General features: G+C 37.9%; 1 protein-coding gene across 12 annotated transcripts in view; it reads left to right on the top strand.

Annotated features, from left to right (window-relative positions):
- ZNF451 (zinc finger protein 451) overlaps window positions 1–21,633 on the top strand; it is a 140,582-nt gene that overhangs the window by 106,104 nt on the left and 12,845 nt on the right. For 3 of the 12 annotated variants that reach the window (XR_010322373.1, XR_010322382.1, XR_010322372.1), the window contains 3 exons: window positions 12,709–12,788; window positions 14,210–14,402; window positions 17,791–21,578. The exons of 1 other annotated variant lie outside the window; for it this stretch is intronic. Coding sequence is in view for 6 of the 11 variants with exons in the window: in XM_064287623.1 (XP_064143693.1) it covers window positions 12,709–12,788; window positions 17,791–17,837 (127 nt within the window). In the remaining 5 variants the exon portion in view is untranslated. Of the gene's footprint in view, window positions 1–2,152; window positions 9,121–12,708; window positions 12,789–14,209; window positions 14,403–17,790; window positions 21,579–21,633 lie in introns of those variants that run through there. 8 more of the 12 variants (XM_010586897.3, XM_003404414.4, XM_010586906.3 and 5 more) reach the window with 5 other exon arrangements.

The following is a 21,633-nucleotide window of genomic DNA, read 5'->3' on the forward strand; positions in this document are numbered from 1 at the left end:
GATGAAATCTCATTGTAGCTTTGATCTGCATTTTTCTAATGGCTAATGATTGTGAACATTTCCTCATGTATCTGTTAGCTTCCTGAATGTCTTCTTTAGTGAAGTGTCTATTCATATCTTTTGCCCATTTTGTAATTGGGTTATTTGTCTTTTTGCAGTTGAGTTTTTGCACTATCATGCAGATTTTAGAGATCAGGTGCTGATCAGAAATGTCATAGCTAAAAACTTTTTCCCAGTCTGTAGGTAGTCTTTTTACTCTTTTGGTGGTCTTTAGATGAGCATAAGTGTTTTCTTTTTAGGAGCTCCCAGTTATCTAGTTTTTCTTCTACGTTCTTTATAATGTTTTCTATACTGTTTATGCCATGTATTAGGGTTCCTAACGTTGTCCCTATTTTTTCTTCCATGATCTTTCTCGTTTTAGATTTTATATTTAGGTCTTTGATCCACTTTGAGTTAGTTTTTGTGCATGGAGTGAGGTATGGGTCTTGTTTCATTTTTTTTGCAAATGGATATCCAGTTATGGCAGCATCATTTGTTAAAAAGACTGTCTTTTCCCCATTTAACTGTTTTGGGGCCTTTGTCAACTATCAACTGCTCATATGTGGATGGATTTATGTCTGGATTCTCAATTCTGTTCCATTGGTCCATGTATCTGTTGTTGTACCAGTACCAGGCTGTTGAGACTACTGTGGCGGGGTGATAGGTTCTAAAATCAGGTAAAGTAAGGCCTCCCACTTTGTTGTTCTTTTTCAGTAATGCCTTATTTATCCGGGGCCTCTTTCCCTTTCACATGAAGTTGGTGATTTGTTTCTCCGTCTCATTAAAGAATGTTGTTGGGATTTGGATTGGAATTGCATTAAATGTATAGATTGCTTTTGGTAGAACAGACATTTTTATAATGTTAAGTCTTCCTATCCACGAGCAAGGTATGTTTTCCCACTTCTGTAAGTCTCTTTTGGTTTCTTGCAGAAGTGTACTGTAGTTTTCTTTGTATAAGTCTTTTACAACTCTGGTAAGATTTTTCCTAAGTATTTTATCTTCTTGGGGGCTACTGTAAATGGCATTGATTTGGTGATCTCCTCTTCTATGTTCTTTTTATTGGTGTAGAGGAATCCAACTGATTTTTGTTCTCTTTACTTTGTTTTCATGGTTGTTTTAAAGATTGCATTAAAATTTTTTTTTTACTTTTTACAGTAGAATCAGTATACCTCACGTTATCTAAAATGTAGAAACTCTCCAACATTATAGGTTAGTTTATGTACTAGCCCCAGTTCTTCATGCTATATTTGTCTACATGTTACAAATCCTACAAGACAATTTTTTTTAAACAGTCCTGTGAAATTTAAAGAAAGACGAAAATATATAGATTTTTATATTTACCCACATAGTTACCATTTGCAGTCATATTCTTTTCAGTAGATTAGAGTTTCTGCCTGGTGTCATTTCTCTTCAGCCTGAAGAACTTCCTTTTTATTTTTTGTAATTCATTTTTGCTGGTGATGAATTTTCTGTTTTCGTTTATCTGCAAATGTTATTTCCCCCATTTTTTAAAAATAATATTTTATTGTGTTTTAGGTGAACATTTACAAAGCAAATTAGGTCCCCCTTTAACTCTTTTTATACAAATCATTTGACACCATTGGTTACAATTTTTACAGTGTGTTGGCATTCTTATTATTTCTATTCTGTTCTGTTTCCATTCCCTGCCCTGCTTTCTCATCTTTGTTTTTGGGTAACTGTTGTCCGTTTTGTCTCATATAGTTAATTGTTTAAGGGAATACATTACTCACAGGTGATAGATACTGTTTATTTTATAAGGCAATCTATTATTTGGCTGAAAGGTGACCTGCAGAAATAACTTCAATTCCAAATTCAAAGAGTATCTTAGGACAGTAGTCTCAGGGGTTGCACTAGTCTCTATCAGTCCAGTAGGTCTGGCCTTTTTTAGGAATTTGAGTTTTGTTCTATATTTTTCCACCATTCTATCTGGGACCTTCTTTTGTGTCACTTGTCAGAATGGCTGGTAGTGGTAGCCAGGTACCATCCAATTCTGGTCTCAGGTTTGAAAAGGTTGTGGTTCGTGTGGGCTGTTAGTTCCGTGGACTCATTTCTTCTTTGAACCTTTGATTTCCTTCGTTCTCTTTTGCTCCAGACAAGTAAAGACCCAGAGTTGTATCTTAGATGACCACTTGCAAGTTTCTAAGACCCCAGATGCTACTCACCAAACGTGGATGTAGAATATTATCTTTGTGAACTGTGTTATGCTAGTTGACTAAGTTGTCCCCCAAGACTATGATCATAAGCCTTCTGACCCAATGAACAAATTCCGCAAGTACTTTGGATATGTCTAGGAAGCCTCTGTAACTATGCCCGCTATGTGTTTCGTCAGGTATGTGGATATATGTGCAGCACGCACAAATGTGTTTATACATACGCTTACAGATACGCCTGTACATGCACATGTATTTCCTCGCATATGCCTTCCTAGACATGTATATGCATCCACATCTACTTACATAAATATACACGATGTTTGGTTGTTTTTACTGTTGTTACAAAATTGTATATGTTACAGCATTTGCCGAAATTGTTCCTTTCTTTTGTGTACTTCTTAGTGTCTTTATTTACCTTGGTCAGGTTGTGCTGATCTCACCCATTTTTGGGATTGCCTTTCCCATCAGCAGCAGTAACAAGTGTTTACTATCTAGAAGGTGATTCCCCCTCCCTCTCCCTCCTATCCCTGGTAGCCATTAAAGAACTTTGCTTTCTGCATGTATATCCATTCTTGACTTTTTATAATAATGGGACAATACAATATTTGCCTTTTAGTGATTGACTTATTTCACTCAGCATAATGACCTCCAGATTCATCTGTGTGATGTTTTGTGGACTCCTTATTATTCTTTATAGTTGTATCATTTTCCATCTTCATGCTATTGTGAATAATGCTACAGTGAACATAGATGTGCATATGTCTATTCGTGTTACTGCTCTTCTGTCTCTCAGACATACACGTACGAGTGGGATTGCTGGATCATAAGATATTTCTAGCTTTTTTTAGGAAGCACCGTACTGTTTTCCACAGTGGTTGTACCATTTTACAGTATCACCAGCCATGTTTAAGAGTTCCAGTCCCTACTCCCACAACCTTGCCAGCATTTGTTTTGTTTTTTTGATGATTGCTATTTTTGCAGGGGTGAGATGTTATTTCATTTTAGTTTTGATTTGCGTTTCTGTAATGGCTTATGATCGAGTGCATCTTTTCATGTATTTGTCAGCTGCCTGAATGTTCTCTTTGGTGTCTGTTCATGTCTTTTGCCCATTTTTTGATTGGATTATTCTTTTGTTGTTGAGCTGTTGAAGTTTTGTATATATTTTAGAGATTAGAACCTTATCAGATATGTCATGTGCAAAGATTTTTTCCAGTCTGTAGGTTCTCTTTGGTAAACACTTTTGATGAGCATAAGCATTTACTTTTTAGGAGGTCCCAGTTATCTAATTTATCTTGTATCATTCATGCATTTTTAGTTTGCTTGAGAGACCATGCCAAAAATTAGGCCCCCTAGTTTTGACCATATGTTGTCTTCCAGGAACTTTAAAGTTTTAGCTTTAATATTTAGATCTTTGATCCCTTTTGAGTTAGTTTTTATGTGTGGTGTTGAGGTATGGATCCTGATTCATTTTTCTGCATATGAATATCCAGCTTTGCCAGCACCATTTGTTAAAGAGAATGTTTCTTCCCCATTGAATAGACTTTGACCCTTTGTCAAAGATCAGCTGCCCCCCGTTGTTGTTGTCAGGCATCGTCGAGTCGGTTCTGACTCATTCCAACCCTGTAGGACAGGATGGAACTGCCCCATAGGGTTTCCAAAGAGCAGCTGGTGGATTCCAACTGATGACCTTTTGGTTAGCAGCTGAGCTCTTAACCACAGTACCACCAGGGCTCACAGCTGCCCATAGATGGATGGATTTACTTCTGGGTTCTCAATTCTGTTCCTTTGGTCTATGTATCTTTCATTGAACCTGTTCTAGGCTGTTTTGATTACCGTGGCTGTATAGTAAGTTTTGAGATCGGTAAGTGTGAGTCTTCCTACTTTGTTCTTCAGTATTGCTGTAGCTACTCAGGGCCTCTTTCCTTTTCATTTACAGTTGGAGATGAATTTTTCCATTTCACTTAAGAATGTTGTTGGGATTTGGTTTGGGATTGTATTATATCTATAGATCACTTTTGGTAGTATTGACAATTTCACAGTGTTAAATGTTCCAGTTCATGACCATGGAATGTTTTCCTATTTATGTAGATCTCTTTTAGTTTCTTGCAGCAGTGTTTTATAGCTTTCCTTGTATAAGTCTTTTATGTCCCTGGTTAGGTTTATTCCTAGGTATTTTATCTTTTGGGGGCTATTGTAAATGGTATTAATTTCTTGGTTTCTTTTTCAGAATCCTCCTTGTTAGTGTAGAGTAACCTAACTGATTTTTGTGTGTTGATCTTGTACCCCGCCACTTTGCTGAATCCTTCTGTTAGCTCCAGTAACTTTCTTTTGCAGTCTCTGAGATTTTCTATGTACAGGATCATGTCATGTGCAAATGGATAGTTTTACTTCTTTCTTTCCAGTTTGTTGTTGTTGTTGTTAGGTGCCGTCAAGTGGGTTCCGACTCATAGCGACCCCATGTACCACAGAACGAAACACTGCCCAGTCCTGCTCCATGCTCACAATCATTGTTGTGCTTGACTCCATTGTTACAGCCACTGTGTCAACCAAATCATTTGGGTCTTCCTCTTTTCTGCTGACTCTGTACTTTACCAAGCATGATGTCCTTCTCTAGGCACTGATCCCTCCTGACATGTCCAAAGTATATAAGACGCAGTCTTGCTATCCTTGCTTCTAAGGAGCATTCTGGTTGTACTTCTTCCAAGACAGATTTTTTCATTCTTTTGGCAGTCCATGGTATATTCAATATTCTTGGCCAACACCACAATTCAAAGACGTCAATTCTTCTTTGGTCTTCCTTATTCATTGTCCAGCTTTTGCATGCATGTGAGACGATTGAAAACAATGGCTTGGGTCAGGCTCACCTTAGTCTTCAAGGTGACATCTTTGCTTTAAACACTTTAAAGAGGTCCTTTGCGCAAATTTGCCCAATGCAATGTGTCTTGATTTCTTGACTGCCACTTCCATGGCTGTTGATTGTGGATCCAAGTAAAATGAAATCCTTGACAACTTCAATCTTTTCTCCATTTGTCATGATGTTGCTTATTGGTACAGTTGTGAGGATTTTTGTTTTCTTTATGTAGAAGTGTAATCCATACTGAAGGCTGTGGTCTTTGATCTTCATCAGTAAGTGCTTCAACTGCTCTTCATTTGCAGCAAGCAAGGTTGTGTCATCTATGTAACACAGGTTGTTAATGAGCCTTCCTCCAATCCTTATGCCCCGTTCTTCATATAGGCCAGCTTCTCCAATTATTTGCTCAGCATACAGACTGAATAAGTAAGGTGGAAGGATACAACCCTGATGCACACCTTTCCTGACATTAAACCACACAGTATCCCCTTGTTCTGTCTGAACAACTGCCTCTTGATCTATGTAAAGGTTCCTCATGAGCACAATTAAGTGTTCTGGAATTTCCATTCTTTGCAATGTTATCCATAGTTTGTTATGATCCACACAATGCAGTGCTTCTGCATAGTCAGTAAGACACAGGTAAACATCCTTCTGGTATTCTCTGCTTTCAGCCAGCATCCATCTGACATCAGCAGTGCTATCCCTGGTTCCACGTCCTCTTCTGAATCTGGCCTGAATTTCTGGGAGTTCCCTGTTGGTATACTGCTGCAGCCACTTTTGAATGATCTTCAGCAAAATTTTGCTCGCATGTGATATTAACGATATTCTTCGATAATTTCCGCATTTGGTCAGATCACCTTTCTTAGGAATAGGTATAAATATGAATCTCTTCCAGTCTATTGGCCAGGTAGCTGTCTTCCAAATTTCTTGGCATAGACAAGTTAGCACTTCCAGCCTTGCATCCATTTGTTGAAACATCTCAATTGATATTCCGTCAATTCCTGGAGCCTTGTTTTTTGCCAGTGCTTTCGGTGCAGCTTGGACTTCTTTCTTCCGTACCATCAGTTCCTGATCATATGCTGCCTATTGAAATGGTTGAACATTGACCAATTGTTTTTGGTATAATGACTCTGTGTATTCCCTCCATCTTCTTTTGATGTTTCTGTGTGATTTAATATTTTCCCCATAGAATCCTTCAGTATTGCAACTCGAGGCTTGAATTTTTTCCTCAGTTCTTTCAGCTTGAGAAATGCTGAGCATGTTCTTCCCTTTTGGTTTTCTATGTCCAGCTCTTTGCACAGATCATTAAATACTTTGTCTTCTCAAGCTGCCCTTTGAAATCTTCAGTTCTTTTACTTCATCATTTGTTCCGTTTGCTTTAGCTGCCCAATGTTCAAGAGCAAGTTTCAGAGTGTCTTTTGACATCCATTTTGGTCTATTCTTTCTTTCCTGTCTTTTTAATTACCACTTGCTTTCTTCACGTATAATGTCCTTGATGTCATTCCACAACTTGTCTGGTCTTCAGTCATTAGTGTTCAGCGTGTCAAATCTATTCTTGAGATGGTCTCTAAATTCAGGTTTGATATAGTCAAGGTCATACTTTGGCTCTCCTGGACTTGTTCTAATTTTCTTCAGTTTCAGGTTGAATTTGCATGTGAATAATTGATGGTCCAATCCACAGTCGGCCCCTGGCTTTGTTCTGACTGATAATATTGAGCTTTTCCATCATCTCTTTCCATAGATGTAGTCGATTTGATTGCTGTGTATTCTGTCTGATGAGGTTCGTGTGTATAGTCGCTGTTTATATTGGTGAAAAGTATATTTGCTGTGAAGAAGTCATTGGTCTTGCAAAATTCTTTCATGTGATCTCCAGCATAGTTTCTGTCACCAAGGCCATATTTTCCAACCTCTGATCCTTCTTTTTTGTTTTCAGTTTTTACATTCCAATCACCAGTAATTATCAGTGCATCAAATTGGTTTCCAATTTGGGTACCCTTTATTTCCCTTTCTTGCCTTTTTGCTCTAGCTAGGACTTCCAGTACTATATTGAATAAGGGTGGTAATAAAGGGCATCATTGCCTCGTTCTTGTTCTCAAGGGGAATGCTCTGAATCTTTCTCCATTGAGAATAGTGTTGTCTGTTGGTTTTGCATGTATGCCCTTAATTATGTTGAGGGATTTCCCTTCTATTCCTATTTTGCTGAGAATTTTTATCAGGAAAGGTGTTGGATTTTACCAAGTGCCTTTTCTGCATCAATTGAGATGATCATGTGATTCTTTTCCTTTGTTTTATTTATGTGGTGAATTATGTTGATTCATTTTCTAATGTTGAGTCATCCTTGCATCCCTGGTATGAATCCCACTTGGTCATGATGTATTATTTTTTTGATAGCTGTTAAGTTCTGTTGGCTAGAATTTTGTTGAGAATTTTTTGTCTATTCCTGAGGGATATTGGTCTGTAATTTTCTCTTTTTGTGGTGTCTCTGCCTGGCTTTGGTATCAGGGTTAAGCTGGCTTCATAGAATGTACTAAAAGCATTCCTTCCTTTTCTATGTTCTGGAATAGTTTGAGGGGAGTTGGTGTCAGCTGTTCTCTGAATATTTGGTAGAATTCTCTAGTGAAGCCGTCTGGGCTGCAGCTTTTTTGTTGTTTTGAATTTTTTATGACAGCTTCAATTTCTTTTGTTATGGGCCTTTTCAGATTTTCTGCTTATACTTGCATTATCTTAGGTAGGTAGTATAGGTAGAAATTTGTTCTAGGTTTTCAGAATTATTAGAGTATAATTTTTCATAATTATGATTCTGTCTCAGTTGATTCTGTTGTAATGTCACCCATCCCATTTCTTATTTTGGTTATTTATATCTTCTCATTTTTTTCTTTGTCAATTTGACCGGTGGTTTGTTAATTTTATTGATCCTTTCAAAGACCAACTGCTAGTCTTGTTGATTCTATTGTTTTTCTGTTTCATTTATTTCTGCTCTGACCTTTATTGTTTCCTTTTTTCTGGTAACTGTGGACATCTTTTGCTGCTCCTTTTCTTTTTGTTTGAGTTGTAGCATTAAGCTATTGATTTGGGCCCATTCCTCTTTTCTGACATATACTTTTATTGCTATAAATTCTCCTCTAAGTACTGCTTTTGCAGTCCCCAAAGTTTTGGTATGTTGTAATTTCATTCTCATTTGATTCTAAGAATTTTTTAAATTTCACCTTTACTTTCATATATTACCCAATGGCATTTAAATAAGGCGTTACCAGTTTCCATGTATTTATTTTTTTTCCTTATTCTTTCTGTTTTTGATTTCTGATTTTATAATGTTGTGATCAAAGAAGAGGCTTTTCATTATCCTGATTTTTTTAATTTATTGAGATTGCTGTGTGGCCTAAAATATGGTCTGTTCTAGATAATGATTTATGTTCACTGGAGAGGAATGTGTACTGTGCTGCTCTTAGGTGGTGTATTCTATATATATCTATGAGGTCAAGTTGGTTGGTTGTGTCATTTAAATCTTCTGTATCTCTGTTGATTTTCTTTCTAGTTGTTTTGTTCGTCATTAAAAGTGATATGCTGAAGTCCCCTACTGTTATTGTAGAACTGTCTCTTTTTTCAATTCTGTTAGAGTTTTTTTAATGTCTTTTGGAGCTCTGTCATTGGGTGTGTAAATATTTATTATGGTTATGTCCTCTTGATGGATTGACCCTTTAATCGTTATGTAATGCCCTTCTTTGTCTCTTATAATGGATTTTTGACTTAAAATCTATTTTATCAGACGTTATTATTGCCACTCCTGCTCTCTTTTGGTTACTGTTTGCTTGATATATTTTTTCCATCCTTTGATTTTTAAGCTATTTATGTATTTGTGTCTAAGAAGTGTCTTTTTATAGGCAACATATTGATGGGTTATGTTTTTTTTAAATCCAGTTTGCCACTTTCTGTCTCTTGGCTGGTGCATTTAAACCATTTATATTTAGTGTGCTTGTGAATAGGTATGAATTTACTGCTGCCGTTTTGTTATGCTTCTTTTTTTTTGTGGTGTTTACAGCTTTATTTTTTCTGGTGAGTTTTTTTTTTTTTTTATCAATTTCCTTTTCTTTTTTTGTTGTCTGCATATTGACATCTGTGGTCCTGTTTTCAGTTTTGCACGTTTATTTTACTTTTGAGAATTCTTTATCTGGGTTGGTATCTGGTGATGGTGTCGTGTGTCTTAATTTCAGGTTGTTGTCCGATGTTGGTTCTCTGTACAAACGACTCCTTTCAATATTTCTTATAAGGTTCGCCTGGTTTTTTAAATTCCCTTAATTTCCAGTTATCTGGGAATGTCCTAGTTTTGCCATTGTATTAAAAGACAGTTTTGCTGGATATGTGATTTTTGGTTGGCAGTTCTTTTCTTTTGGGGTTTTAGGTACGTCATCCCATAACCTTCTTGTCTACATGGTTTCTGCTGAGAAATCAGTGCTTAGTCTTATTGGTGCCCCTTTGTAGGTGATATTTTGTTTTTCACGAGCTGCTCTCAGAATTCTTTGTTTGTCTTTGGTTTTGGAAAGTTCCATTATGATATGCCTTGGTGACTTTTGAGGTCTATCCTGTGTGGTGTTTGTTGAACTTCTTGGATGAAAACCTTCTCATCTTTCATGATACTGGGGGAAGTTTTCTGCCACTATATCTTCAAAAATTCTCTATTTTTTTTTTTCTCTTGTTCTGGAATTCCTATTACTTGTAATTATTCCTCTTGGTAGTGTCCGACGTAACTCTTAAGCTTTCTTCATTTTTTTTCTGATCATCAAACAAATTAGTATCAAGAAATTTGTCCTGTATTTTGCTGATTTTTTTTCTTGCATTGATTTATCTATTTCTGATATTTTATTATTCATCTTCTGGATTTCTAGTTGTTTTTGTATGGTTTCTAATTGACCGTTTTGTTAATTTTTTGTCTTATATTTTCCCGAATTCTTCTAGGGTTTCGTCTGTGTTTTCCTTGATCTCTTTAGGTATCCCGTATATACATCTTTTGAATTCCTTGTCAGTTAGTTCTGTTACCATTTCTTTCTCAGGAAGGTTTTCTGCTCCTTTATTTTTGTCACTTGTTTGAACCATCTTATCTTGTTTCTTCATATGATTTGTTATTGTCTACTATCTCTGAGGCATTAAGATGTTTGTTTATATATTTTTGAATTGATTATAGGTATGCTTGTTTTGTGCTGATTTTTAAATTTGTTTTGACATATCTGGAGCTTTGTTTCTTCTCTTTAGAGTGTCCTTCTTCCTTTGTATTATTTTAATGGTCTTTGTTCTGTGGTTCTGGTCTGTATGTATCTTCGGTGGTGGCTCTTGCCTGGGCATGATTTCTTCTCACTAGTGGGTACGGCGAGTCTCACACACATGCAAGTCCTCCATGTTTAGGCTCATATGTCTTCCCTTGCTGGACTGAATGAAGGTGGAAGAACAGGTTCTTTCCCTGATATTGGGTGACAAGTGTTGCGTGGTCAGGTCTCTCCACAGCCTTTGTGGGACCGGGTAGGTGTTAGCAGTTAGTGTGTTCTCTGGAGGTCAGGGCAGGATGCCTCTGTATCTGTGTGAGGGAGTGCTACCCAAATGGACGGGGTGGGCCCACTGTTAATCCACAGTTTGGTGTCTCAGTAGGTGGGAGGGCACCAAGAGGTTTCAGTGCAAGTGCAGAAGACCCACAGGAACTGTTTGGGTGTGGGATGTGAGACACTGCAGCCAGGCAGATGTTGGATGAGGGTACTAGAATCTCCAACTCATTATTTGCCAGAGGTGCAGATGGACCCTGTTAGGATGTGACTAGCTTTGATGATGAGGTTTTATGTCTGTCTGGTGTGTCACTGGGGTATGGGTGCAGGGAGCGTTTTCGCTGGTCACTAGGTCGAGGGCTGTGTGTGCATACCACCGGTTGCTGGGTGGTTGGGGTGAAGTTGCACAGGTTACCAGGTGGGTCGTGGGGGAAGTTGCACTGCTGGTCACCGGGTAAGCAGTGGGCATGGGGGAGATGGAGGTCTTGTGCTTCTAGTTGGTAGTCTGGTGGCGGAAGTGCACACCAGCAATCGCCAGGTGGGTAGGCTGGCTTAGGGGTGGGCAGAGTGGGCATGGGGCTCCACCCCAGGAAGGGATGGTGGGTGTGGCCAGGCTTGCACACAGAAGTGGGAGTCACTTGTGCTTCGTGGAGGAGGTGGTGGGTGTGGCTGGGCTTTGCATGCCTTGACTTCATCTGCTTGCACCTAAAGGTATATGCTAATGCAGATGACAGGTGAGGTGACTGTTTGCACTGGGCCAGTTCGGGAGATTGGTCTCTAGTTGTTAATTCTTTGGGTTGACTTTTTGCTGGATGGCTTCCATATAAATGGCCAGGTGCCTCCACCAACAAGCAGTCCCTGTACTAATTCTTAGCTCCCTCCTTTCTTGCACTCACCAGAGGTACCGGAGCTCGCATCTGCCCATCTGTTCTTCCCCTTTACTCACCCATAAATGTGCATTAATCCCTGTGTACAGTTTCTCCTTCTCTAAGGCTCTGATGACTCAGTCTGTTTCATTTGCTCTAGACACACCTCCCTGTGGTTCTCTGGTTTCAAAGCTATGCAAATCCCATGCTTGCCCACTTCAAGGGTGCCCTGTCCATGGCTGTATCCTGCCCACCTTGTTTCTTTCCTGGATTGTTTGCCCAGAATTTCTGCCACCAAATGTGCTCTTTTTGTGGCTGCTTTTCTGGGTTCCTCACTCCCAGTCATTGATAGTGTCCCAAAATGGTCACACTGCCCCATGCTGGCTGGCAGTGCGTGATTGATCCACAAATCTCTGTTTTCCTGCTGGCCTCGTTCTGTCTGACCTCTAATTGGTGCTCAGCCTGTTTCTTGAATACTCTGATGATCTGGAATCTGAGGTCTTTTTTTGTATCTGTTTTACCTAGTTACTTCAGTTTTTTTTGTCAGGGGGTCATTACAGTATATGTTTCTAAGGTGCCATATTGACCGGAACCTCCCTATCTTAGTCATCTAGTGCTGCTATAACAAATACCACAAGTGGATGGCTTTAACAAAGAGAAATTTATTCTCTCACAGTCTAGTAGGCTGGAAGTCCAAATTCAGGGCGTCAGCTCCAAGGAAAGGCTTTTTCTCTCTATCCACTTTGGAGGAAGGTCGTTATCATCAATCTTACCCTGGTCAAGGAGCTTCTCAGCCCAGGGACCCCAGGTCCAAAGAAGGCACTATCCTCCTAGCTTTTGTTTCGTGGTGGTATGAGGTCCCCCCTTACTCTGCTCCTTGCTCTCTTTTATCTCTTGTAAGCTGCATCACCTTTTTTTAAGATAAAAGGTGATGCAGGCCACACCCCAGAGAAACTCCCTTTATATTGTTTCAGGGTTGTGACCTGAGTAAGCATGTTATATCTCACTCTAATGCTCTTTAACATAACCTAATCTTGCCTTATTAGCCACAGGCAGAGATTAGGATTTTACAACACAGGAAAATTGCATCAGTCACAAAATGGAGGTCAGCCACACAATACGGGGAATCATGGCCTAACCAAGTTGACACATATTTTTGGGGGACACAGTTCAATCCATGACACTTGCTTTATTTTTGAAGGATATTTTCTTTAGCATTAGAATTCTGATTGTAATTTTTTTTCTTTCAGCACTTCAAAGATGGTATTCCATTGTCTTCTGACCTCCATTGTGCCTGATGAAAAGTCATCATTAGTATCATTGTTTCCCTGTATGTAATGTGTCCTTTTTTTCCCTCTAGCTGTTCTAAGATTTGCTGATTGTTCTTCATTTTTTGAAGTTTTCTAGATGTGCCTCGGTATGGTCATCTTTGTATTTATTCTGCTTAGAGTTTGCTGAACTACTTGGATCTATAAGATTGTTATTCACCAGCTTTGGAAATTTTCAGCCATTATTTCTTCACAATTTTTGCCCAGTTTTTCTCCCTTTCCTTTTGAAGCTCCAACTATGCATGCATTACACATGTATTAGATGACTTAAATTTAACCACAGGCTCATTTTTTTTCTAATCTCTTTTCTGTTTTTCATGTTGGGTAATTGCTGTTGTTCAGTCTTCAAGTTCATTGATTCTTTTTTGTCCTGCCTACAGTCTTAGCTTGTTCAGTAAATTTTTCATTTCAAGTATTTTTTAGTTCCAGGATTTCCATGTAGTTATTTTTATTTTTAATTAGTACATAGTTTTCATTTCTCTGTTGAGATTTCCTACCCTTTGGTTTTGAACATGTTTTCCATTAAGTCCTTGAAAATATTTGTACTGGTTTTTTTTAAATCCTTTTCAGTTAATTCCAACAACTTGATTCTCTTGGGATTCATTTCTGTTGACTGGTTTTCCTCTTGACTATGGCTCACATTTTCTTAGTTCTTAGTATGTCTAGTAATTTTTGGTGTACACTGGATGCTGTATATTGTAGATTCAGTTGTCTTCATCTAAAGAGTTTTTTCCTTCCCCTTTTAGGCAGTTAACTGGACTCAGACTCCAAACTGTCTCCCCTGCAGTGGGTAACAGCTGAAACAGCTCATTTCTTTCAGCTTTCCAATTGTTGGTTTTCACTGGGAGCATTGGAGCCTCTTCTGTGTACGTACAGTTCAGAGGTCTCCCAAGGATCTGTGCAGTTTATTTGTAGATTTTGGAGATCCCCCTTCTGTTGCTTCTTCCTTTCCATCCTCTCTGGCAGACCCAAACTCTGTCCTTTGACTCCTCAAGCCAGTAAGAGCTTCGTTTTCTGGGTAAAGTCTAGTCATCTTTTACACAAAGGTTGGAGAGTAAGGCAAAAAACCATAAAGCTGCAAATTTAACCCTGTGCAGTTCCCTTCTTTCAAGGGTCAACTTCCCTCTTGTTTTGCTCTGCTTTTGATTGCTCTGTAATGCCTTAAAATAATTGTGTATTAACTATTGTTTATGAGAGGTTATAATTGTTATCCATGGGAAGGTGCATCCAATATAAACTACTGTATCATTACTAGAAGTGGAACTATACAGTTGGTTTTTGTTTTTTTAATCCAATCTTTTAACTGTCCGGTTTAGTTCATATAAGCTTAATGTAAATATTGATGTATTTCTGCTCTTATTCTTAATTCTTTTTTCTTTGTTTTTATAAGTTATATACTTTATTTCTATTCTTTTGTGGTTAGTTTGGAATTTTAGAGGAAGACCCTCAACGAGATGGATGGCACAGTGGCTGCAGCAATGGGCTTAAGCAGAGCAACGATCATGGGATTGGCGCAGGACTGGGCAGTGTTTTATTCTGTTGTACATAGGGCTGCTGTGAGACGGAACTGACTCAATGGCACCTAACAACAACAACAACAACATACAATTTAAAGAGTAAAGTATACCTATATCCTGTCCACTTCTCTGGAGCAATAAAAGGGCCTTAAAAAAACTTCTACTTTGATTCTTGCCCTCAATTTACATGCTGTTGTTGTTGCTGCTGTTATTCTCCAGTATTTTGGTTCTGTGTGTATGTGTATATAGTATAACACATACAAAAAATGTACGAAACATTTCACAAAGTGTGTAACCACGTTTCACGTTAAAAAAATGCATACTAGTACCCTAGAATCCCCTTCATGTCCTCTCCAAATTAATTCTTTTGCTCTCCTTCCCCACGTTAACCACTATTGTGACTTGAAACATTTAGTTTAATAGTGTTTGATTTTGAATATTATCTAAATGGGATTATATATATCATTACTGCCCAATAGAACTTTCTGTGATAATGGAAATGTTCTGTATCTGCCCTGTCTAATACATTTGGTACTAGACACATGTGGCTGTTAAGTACTTGAAATGTGACTAGTGTGGCTGAAGAACTGAATTTTTAATTTTAATTAATTTAAACATAAATAGCCACCTATAATTGATGTGCGTCATATTGTGCCACACAAGTATAGGCTATCTATTTTTGTGTTTGGTTTCCTTCACTCAACACTGTTTTAGAAATTCATCCATGTCTTAGCATGTAGCTTTGGTTTGTTCCGTTACCTTTATAATATTCTGTGGATACACCACAATTTATTAATTCTATTATTGATAGACATTTGGATTGTTTGTAGTTTTTGGCTATTACAAGTAATGTTACTGTAAGCATTCTTTTACATGTCTTTTGGTGCACATATGTCCACATTTTGGGGACTATTTAGCTAGAAGTTGAATTGGTCATGTTCAACTTTAGTAGGCAATGCCAAACTGTTTTTCCAAACTGATTGTGCCAATTTTCATTCTTCTGAGTAGTATATGTGAGTTCCCATTAATCTGTGTTCTCGCCAGTCATTTAAAGTATTCAGTGTTTTTTATTTTAGCTAGTCTGATGGGTGTGTACTGATATTTCTTTGAGGTTTTAATGTTTTTCTGATGAATAGTAAACACTGGCCATTTTTACATAATCTTTTGAGAATGTATTTTCAATTTCTTGATATTTTCTATTGAATTATCTTTTTCTTATTGATTTTTCTGGATTGAAAATACTTCCTTTCTTTTTGGACTCAAGTTCCATGTGTTGCAAATATTTTCTCCAACTCTATTGCATGGTGTTACACTTGTTAAATGGTGCCTTTTGAATGTGATTGATGAGACATAAAGCACATGATTAATTTCCATATGCTTTTTAATCCACTTTAAGTAATCTTTCCCTACACTAAGATCGTGAAGATATTCTCCTGTATTATCTTCTAGAAGCTTTGTTGTTTTTCCTTTCACAAGTAGTATATAGTAACTTTGAAATATATTTTGTGTGTAGTGTAAGGGTAAAATTCTTTTATCATTTGGCCGATCAATTGACCCTCCATGATTTATTAAAAAGACATCTTTTCCAGTGTTTTACAGTGCCATATATGTCATAAATCAAGTGTCCATATATGTGTGGATCTATTTTCAAGCTCTCTGTTTTTTTCTGTTGATCTATTTATCTGTTCTTGCATGAATAACACACTCTTAATTATTGTAACTTTATAATAAATTTTCCTATCTTAAACAAGTCGTCTTCTTCTTTGCTAAGAATGTCTTGGCTTTTCTTTGTATTTTTTCATGCCTTTGAATTCAACTTAGAGCAGCTCACTGATGTTAGAAATGTAGCTTAAACTTCACACGTTTTATATGAGGTTACGGTATTTTTCAATTACAGATGATACAACACCAGTGCCCCCAGCTCAGAGAAAGGTGCAGCTGCATTTTAGAGGGATCACTAGCGCCTGTGAACCAAGTAGGCTCTGAGAGACTCCCTATGCTGATGACCAAATGAGATGAGATAAATCTAGTGTGAGAAGCTAGCGAACACCAAGAAGCTGACACTTAATTCTACCCTCCTGGGCTTTAGCCAGGGCCCAGGTGGCAATAGTGGTTAAGAACTAAGGCTGCTAACCAAAAAGTTGGCAGTTCAAACCCACGAGCCACTCCTTGGAAACCGCATGGGGCAAAGTTCTACTTTATCCTACCAACTCAACGCCAGTGAGTTTTTGGGCTTTAGCATCATTCCCATGGAGGTGATGGAGATGAACTCAAGAATACCTATGTGTCTTCTTAATAAGTAGGGGGCCTTCAGTAATTACCTGTTAAATGAGTACATATGTATTCATATAGGCTTCTCAGATGACCGTTATGTAGCCATGAGTTTTACTCTGTCTTAGACGCTAGGAATCCCAAAGCTAATTATTATTTTTTTAATTGTGGTTTAAGTGAAAGTTTACAAACCAAGTCAGTCTCTCATACAAAAACTTATATACACCTTGCTATATAATCCTAATTGCTCTCCCTCTAATGAGATAGCACACTTGTTCCCTACACTCTCTGTTTTCATGTCTATTCAGCCAGCTTCTGACCCCCTTTGCCCTCTCATCTGCTCTCCAGACAGGAGCTGCCCACATAGTCTCATGTGTCTACTCAATCCAAGAAGCTCACTCTTCACCAGTATCATTTTTTATCCCAGTGTCCAGTCTAATCCCTGTCTGAAGAGTTAACTTTGGGGAAGGTCTGGGGACCATGACCTCTGGGGTCCTTCTAGTCTCAGTCGGACCATTAAGTCTGGTCTTTTTATGAGAATTTGGGGTCTGCATCCCACTGCCCTCCTGCTCCCTCAAGGGTTCTCTGTTGTGTTCCCTGTGAGGGCAGTCATCAGTTGTAGCCGGGCACCATCTAGTTCTTCTGGTCTCAGGCTGATGTAGTCTCTGGTTTATGTGGCCCTTTCTGTCTCTTGGGCTTGTAATTACCTTGTGTCCTTGGTGTTCTTCATTCTCCTTTGCTCCAGGTGGGTCGAGACCAATTGATGCGTCTTAGATGGCCACTTGCTAATGTTAAAGTTAAATTTTTGATAGCCTGTGAGATTTTGCTGTTTTGTGGTTTTGCTTTTCTATTTGTTTTAAGATTCATATGCATCACTTCAAGTCTTTTTGGAAATAAGTCACGTAGATTTTTCTTTTTAATGTTGAAATAAGTGATTACTTGCCAGTTGACTGCCATCCCTAAATGAAAATAACTTGCAAGGTCCTTAGCACATTATATTCATGTATTTTGAATTTCATTTTGAGGTAATATCCAGATTCTCATGTTTCATAATACTCAAATTTTATGGAAGAAAAACTTCCAAGTTATCCTAAGTTTTTCCAGTTTACTTTTCCTTTTCTTTTTGAAAAGGTGAATGTGCTTGATGAGATTTATATAAAGCACATGTTTATTAGCTTTCTGCCCTAAGTATTAAAATTTATGTTTTTTAATGCAGATGTGGAATTAGAAGAAGCTATTAGAAGAAGTCTTGAGGATATGTAATTAAAGATATTACCACACAACATCAAGTGGCCTTGAAGAGATTCTCAGGATGAGTTCTAGAGTTTGTTTTCTAAAGGACACCGAAATCTACTAGCATAAATGTATTTGAGAATATGCTTTTGCATTCATGTATTCAGAGTCTGATATTTGCTTTGTGTTTTTGTGCTATTTGGCAAAAATGTTCAGAAGGAATGGAATATATATTAATACAAATATAAATCATGTATTCTAATGTAGGTATTCGTTTCTCAGCTAACTTCGAATGCATATACTTAGATTAAAATGATTTTTAAAAAATAGAAAAAATCTTGGCTATTGTTTATATATTTCTCAAATATGTGTTCTTTAATTTTATTTGTACTGTACAGATGATTCTGGTTTATTTTTTTAGGAGTGAAAATGAATAGAAATAAAGCTGCTCAATTTTTCTGTAAATCTTCTCACGTGGCATTGATATAAAATACATTTTGAGATCTTTATTTATAATTATTAGACCAGAGTAGTGGAAATTGATCATGTAAATAGATTAAAATTTTTACCAACAATGTCCCTTTTGGGTTTTGCTCAAATGTATATCCCTGCTTTAATTAGAGGAGTACATTGCTAGAAAAAAAAAAAAATCAATTTTTTTGAAATAATTAAAAGGAAACATTTTCTATTCCTTTTACCTGCTTAGACTTTTCTATGACTTGTATGAGCTACTGTTGAAGGGGAATGATGCTAAAATATTTGTGTAGAATTACACTTATTTTTAATAATCTTAGTCCTTTTTTAAATATATTTATGTAAACATAATATTCCTCAAAAAATAATGTAAGGCCTACTCAGGAATATTCTTCCTTAACTGTTTTAAAAAAATTATTTCTTATGAAAGTAGCTTCATTGTAGTTATTCATTGAATTGTCAATTTCCTGCATTTGGATTACATATTTAATTTTTTAGATGTTGAGGCCCCATTGTGAATAGTAAAAATATTACATAAATAGCAAAGTAAGAAGAGCTCATGATACTATCTGTGTGTGTTTCATGTTTTTTGACCAGAAATCCTTTAGCATTAAAAAACTGAGTAGTAATTACTTACCAAACTTGAAAACATTTCTTTAAACATAAAGCTTTCTTTAAGACAAAAAATACCATGGCCAGAATTTTGTTCTTTCTCTGTAACACTGGATATTTTATTGTAAAGTGGAATTACTGTTTTTTTTTTATTATTATTAACAGCCTTTTCAACCCACATTGAAAACCAAATTGTGTATTTCTTAAGATGTCAGTTCTGTTCCTCCCTGCTTACATTTTTTTAAAACACCATAGCTTGAGAATTTACCTGTCATCATTCTAAAATGACCACATTATGCTTTCAATTTGTAGGTTGAAGTGGTCAAGCAGGGCTCTAGGAGGTACTCATTAAGCCGGACTTTAAAGATACTTGCAAGAGCTTTCTAAATAGGAGCAGAAAAAATGGTCCAGGAAGAAGAGTGGTTTAGCAGATGTGGGGCAAGTGGAGACAGTAGCTCTTTGCCAGAGTTCCATACATGGGTGTGATGTACACTGATATTCCATTAATAAGCTTTTGTGGTTTGTATGGTAGAGAGTAACCAAAACTTTTGAAATGACAGGAAAGGAATATTTCATCATGACCTTTAAGAAGAGGTAGTTTAATGTTTTAATTAATAATTGTCACCAATTGTATTTCTACCTGTAAAGCAATTAAAAGTCATTTAAAAGTACGTCATAGTTGAATTTAATTTAGACACAAGGAGAAGATATAATCAAGTGGATGACATTAGAGAAAGTCATATGGCTTATTTATCAAAAGTAAATGTTTCTAACATAAAGATGCTTTTCATTACATTATTCATTCATTCAAAGAACTATTGAATACCTACCATGTACCAGCAACTGTTCAAAGTACTCGGGATGTACCAGTTAGCAAAATAAAGCCTCCACCCCTCTGTGGAGCACACATTTGGGGAGAGGGGGTTGGATGGAGTTTTAGATAATAAGCAAGTAAACAAAACAGTATATCTGATGATGATAAGGGTGATGAAGGAGGGGCTTACTATTTTTAATAGGGTGGTCAGGAAATATCTCTCTGATGGGTAAAGTTGAGCAAAAGAAGGTGAGGGAGTGAGCCATGCAACTATATATGGGGAAAAGTGTTCCAGGTGCAGTGAAAAGGTCTAGAAGTGAGTTTAGCATATTCAAGGAAAAGCAAGAAGGCTAGTGTGGCCGAAGCCGGATGAGCTAGGAGGGCAGCAGATAAGATTGGAGAATTGAGGTGGGGAACTGTGCATGGAAGGCCTTAGGCCTTTTTAAGGACTTGCTTTTTCTCTCGCATGAGGAACCATTCTAGGTTGCTGAGAATGAGTGGTATGATCTGCCTTATTTAAAAGAATTAACTATAGTTGCTTTATCAAGAAGACATGAGATGCAAGAGTAGAAGCAGAGAGACCAGACAGGAGGGTACTGGAGCAATCCAGGTGAGAGTTGATGGTAGCCGTGGAATTGGGGAGAAAAATCTGGATATATTCTAAAGGTAGAGCTAACGGATTTTACTCATGGATTGGATCTAGGATATCAGAGAAAGAGTTCAGCATGGTTCTAAATTTACTTCATAGACTTTCACACCATTAACAAAATGTCTTCAGATTCCGAGCTTGTGTCACAATATGACAAAATATGTTTAATGAGGTCAAATAATCTCCTACACCAATAGTTCATTAGTATTTAGAATGAGTTCAGAGGGAATTTCAATCTGGGTTTAAGGGCCTTATGTTCAAGTATTAAATGGCTTTGATGTCTGATTAAAGGTTGTGATTCAGCTTTAAACGGTTTTGTCATTTTCTGTGCTCTACACATTTTCGCCTTTACTGTATGACACACAGCTATAATAAGATGGGAACAAAACAAATTTTTCCTTTAAACAGAAATCGTTATATTCCCAGACCTACTCCAATCTTTTACCGACCTTTATGGTATCTCACCTAGTGGACTACTGCATCTTGCCATTGTTACTAGGAGATTTAAATAAGTTAAACATAAAATGGCCTTCATTGTTAATACCAACTATTTCAGTCACTTCCTACAGGAATAATTTTTTTGAATAAACAGTAAAAACAAATCAATAAAAATTGCTTCATTAGAATGGGTGGAAACGAAGCAAATTCATCTTGCTTCCCATATCCAGCTAGACAGACAGGTGTGGTAGCTTTTTTTCTGTCTATAGGCTTAATGTTGTCTAGGCTGTGATTTTCATCTCAGGAAAGGGACGGGTAACAGGACAGGTCTGGACTGCCTAGGGGTTGTACATAAATGCTTTCAGCTCCCCAAAGGGACCATTTCTGCCCACATCAAAGGACTTTTAACTTTTTTTTTCCTTGCTGTGAATTATGGGTGCTGGGAGAAACTGAAAGAAGCCATCACTGAGCACTACACCCACCTGTGGGCGTTGGTTACTTTCAGGCTGCACCGAGCAGGGGGGTCCATTCCGGGGAAGGAGGCGGGGCGTTCTCCGCGTGGGCGTCGGTTGTTCCAGACTTCGGCGAGCAAAAGTACCAGCCGCTCGCGTTGTGCCCAACCCGCTGCCTGTGTCCGCCCCTCTGGGTTCCTTGAAGGCTGCCTGGCATTGCTCCTCAGGTCCCCTTGCTCTGCCTGCCTATCCTGGAGACCCGGTGACCCGCGAGTCCCTAACCACTTCGCTCCCCCCGCCCCACCGCCGCAGCAGCCCCCGAGCCCCGCGGGCGCCGCGTCTGTCCTTCTTTGGCCACGCGGCAGCAGCAGTGCCGGCGCGTCTGCC

This window comes from Loxodonta africana, chromosome 1 (assembly GCF_030014295.1).
Source record: "Loxodonta africana isolate mLoxAfr1 chromosome 1, mLoxAfr1.hap2, whole genome shotgun sequence".
NCBI lineage: Eukaryota > Metazoa > Chordata > Mammalia > Proboscidea > Elephantidae > Loxodonta > Loxodonta africana.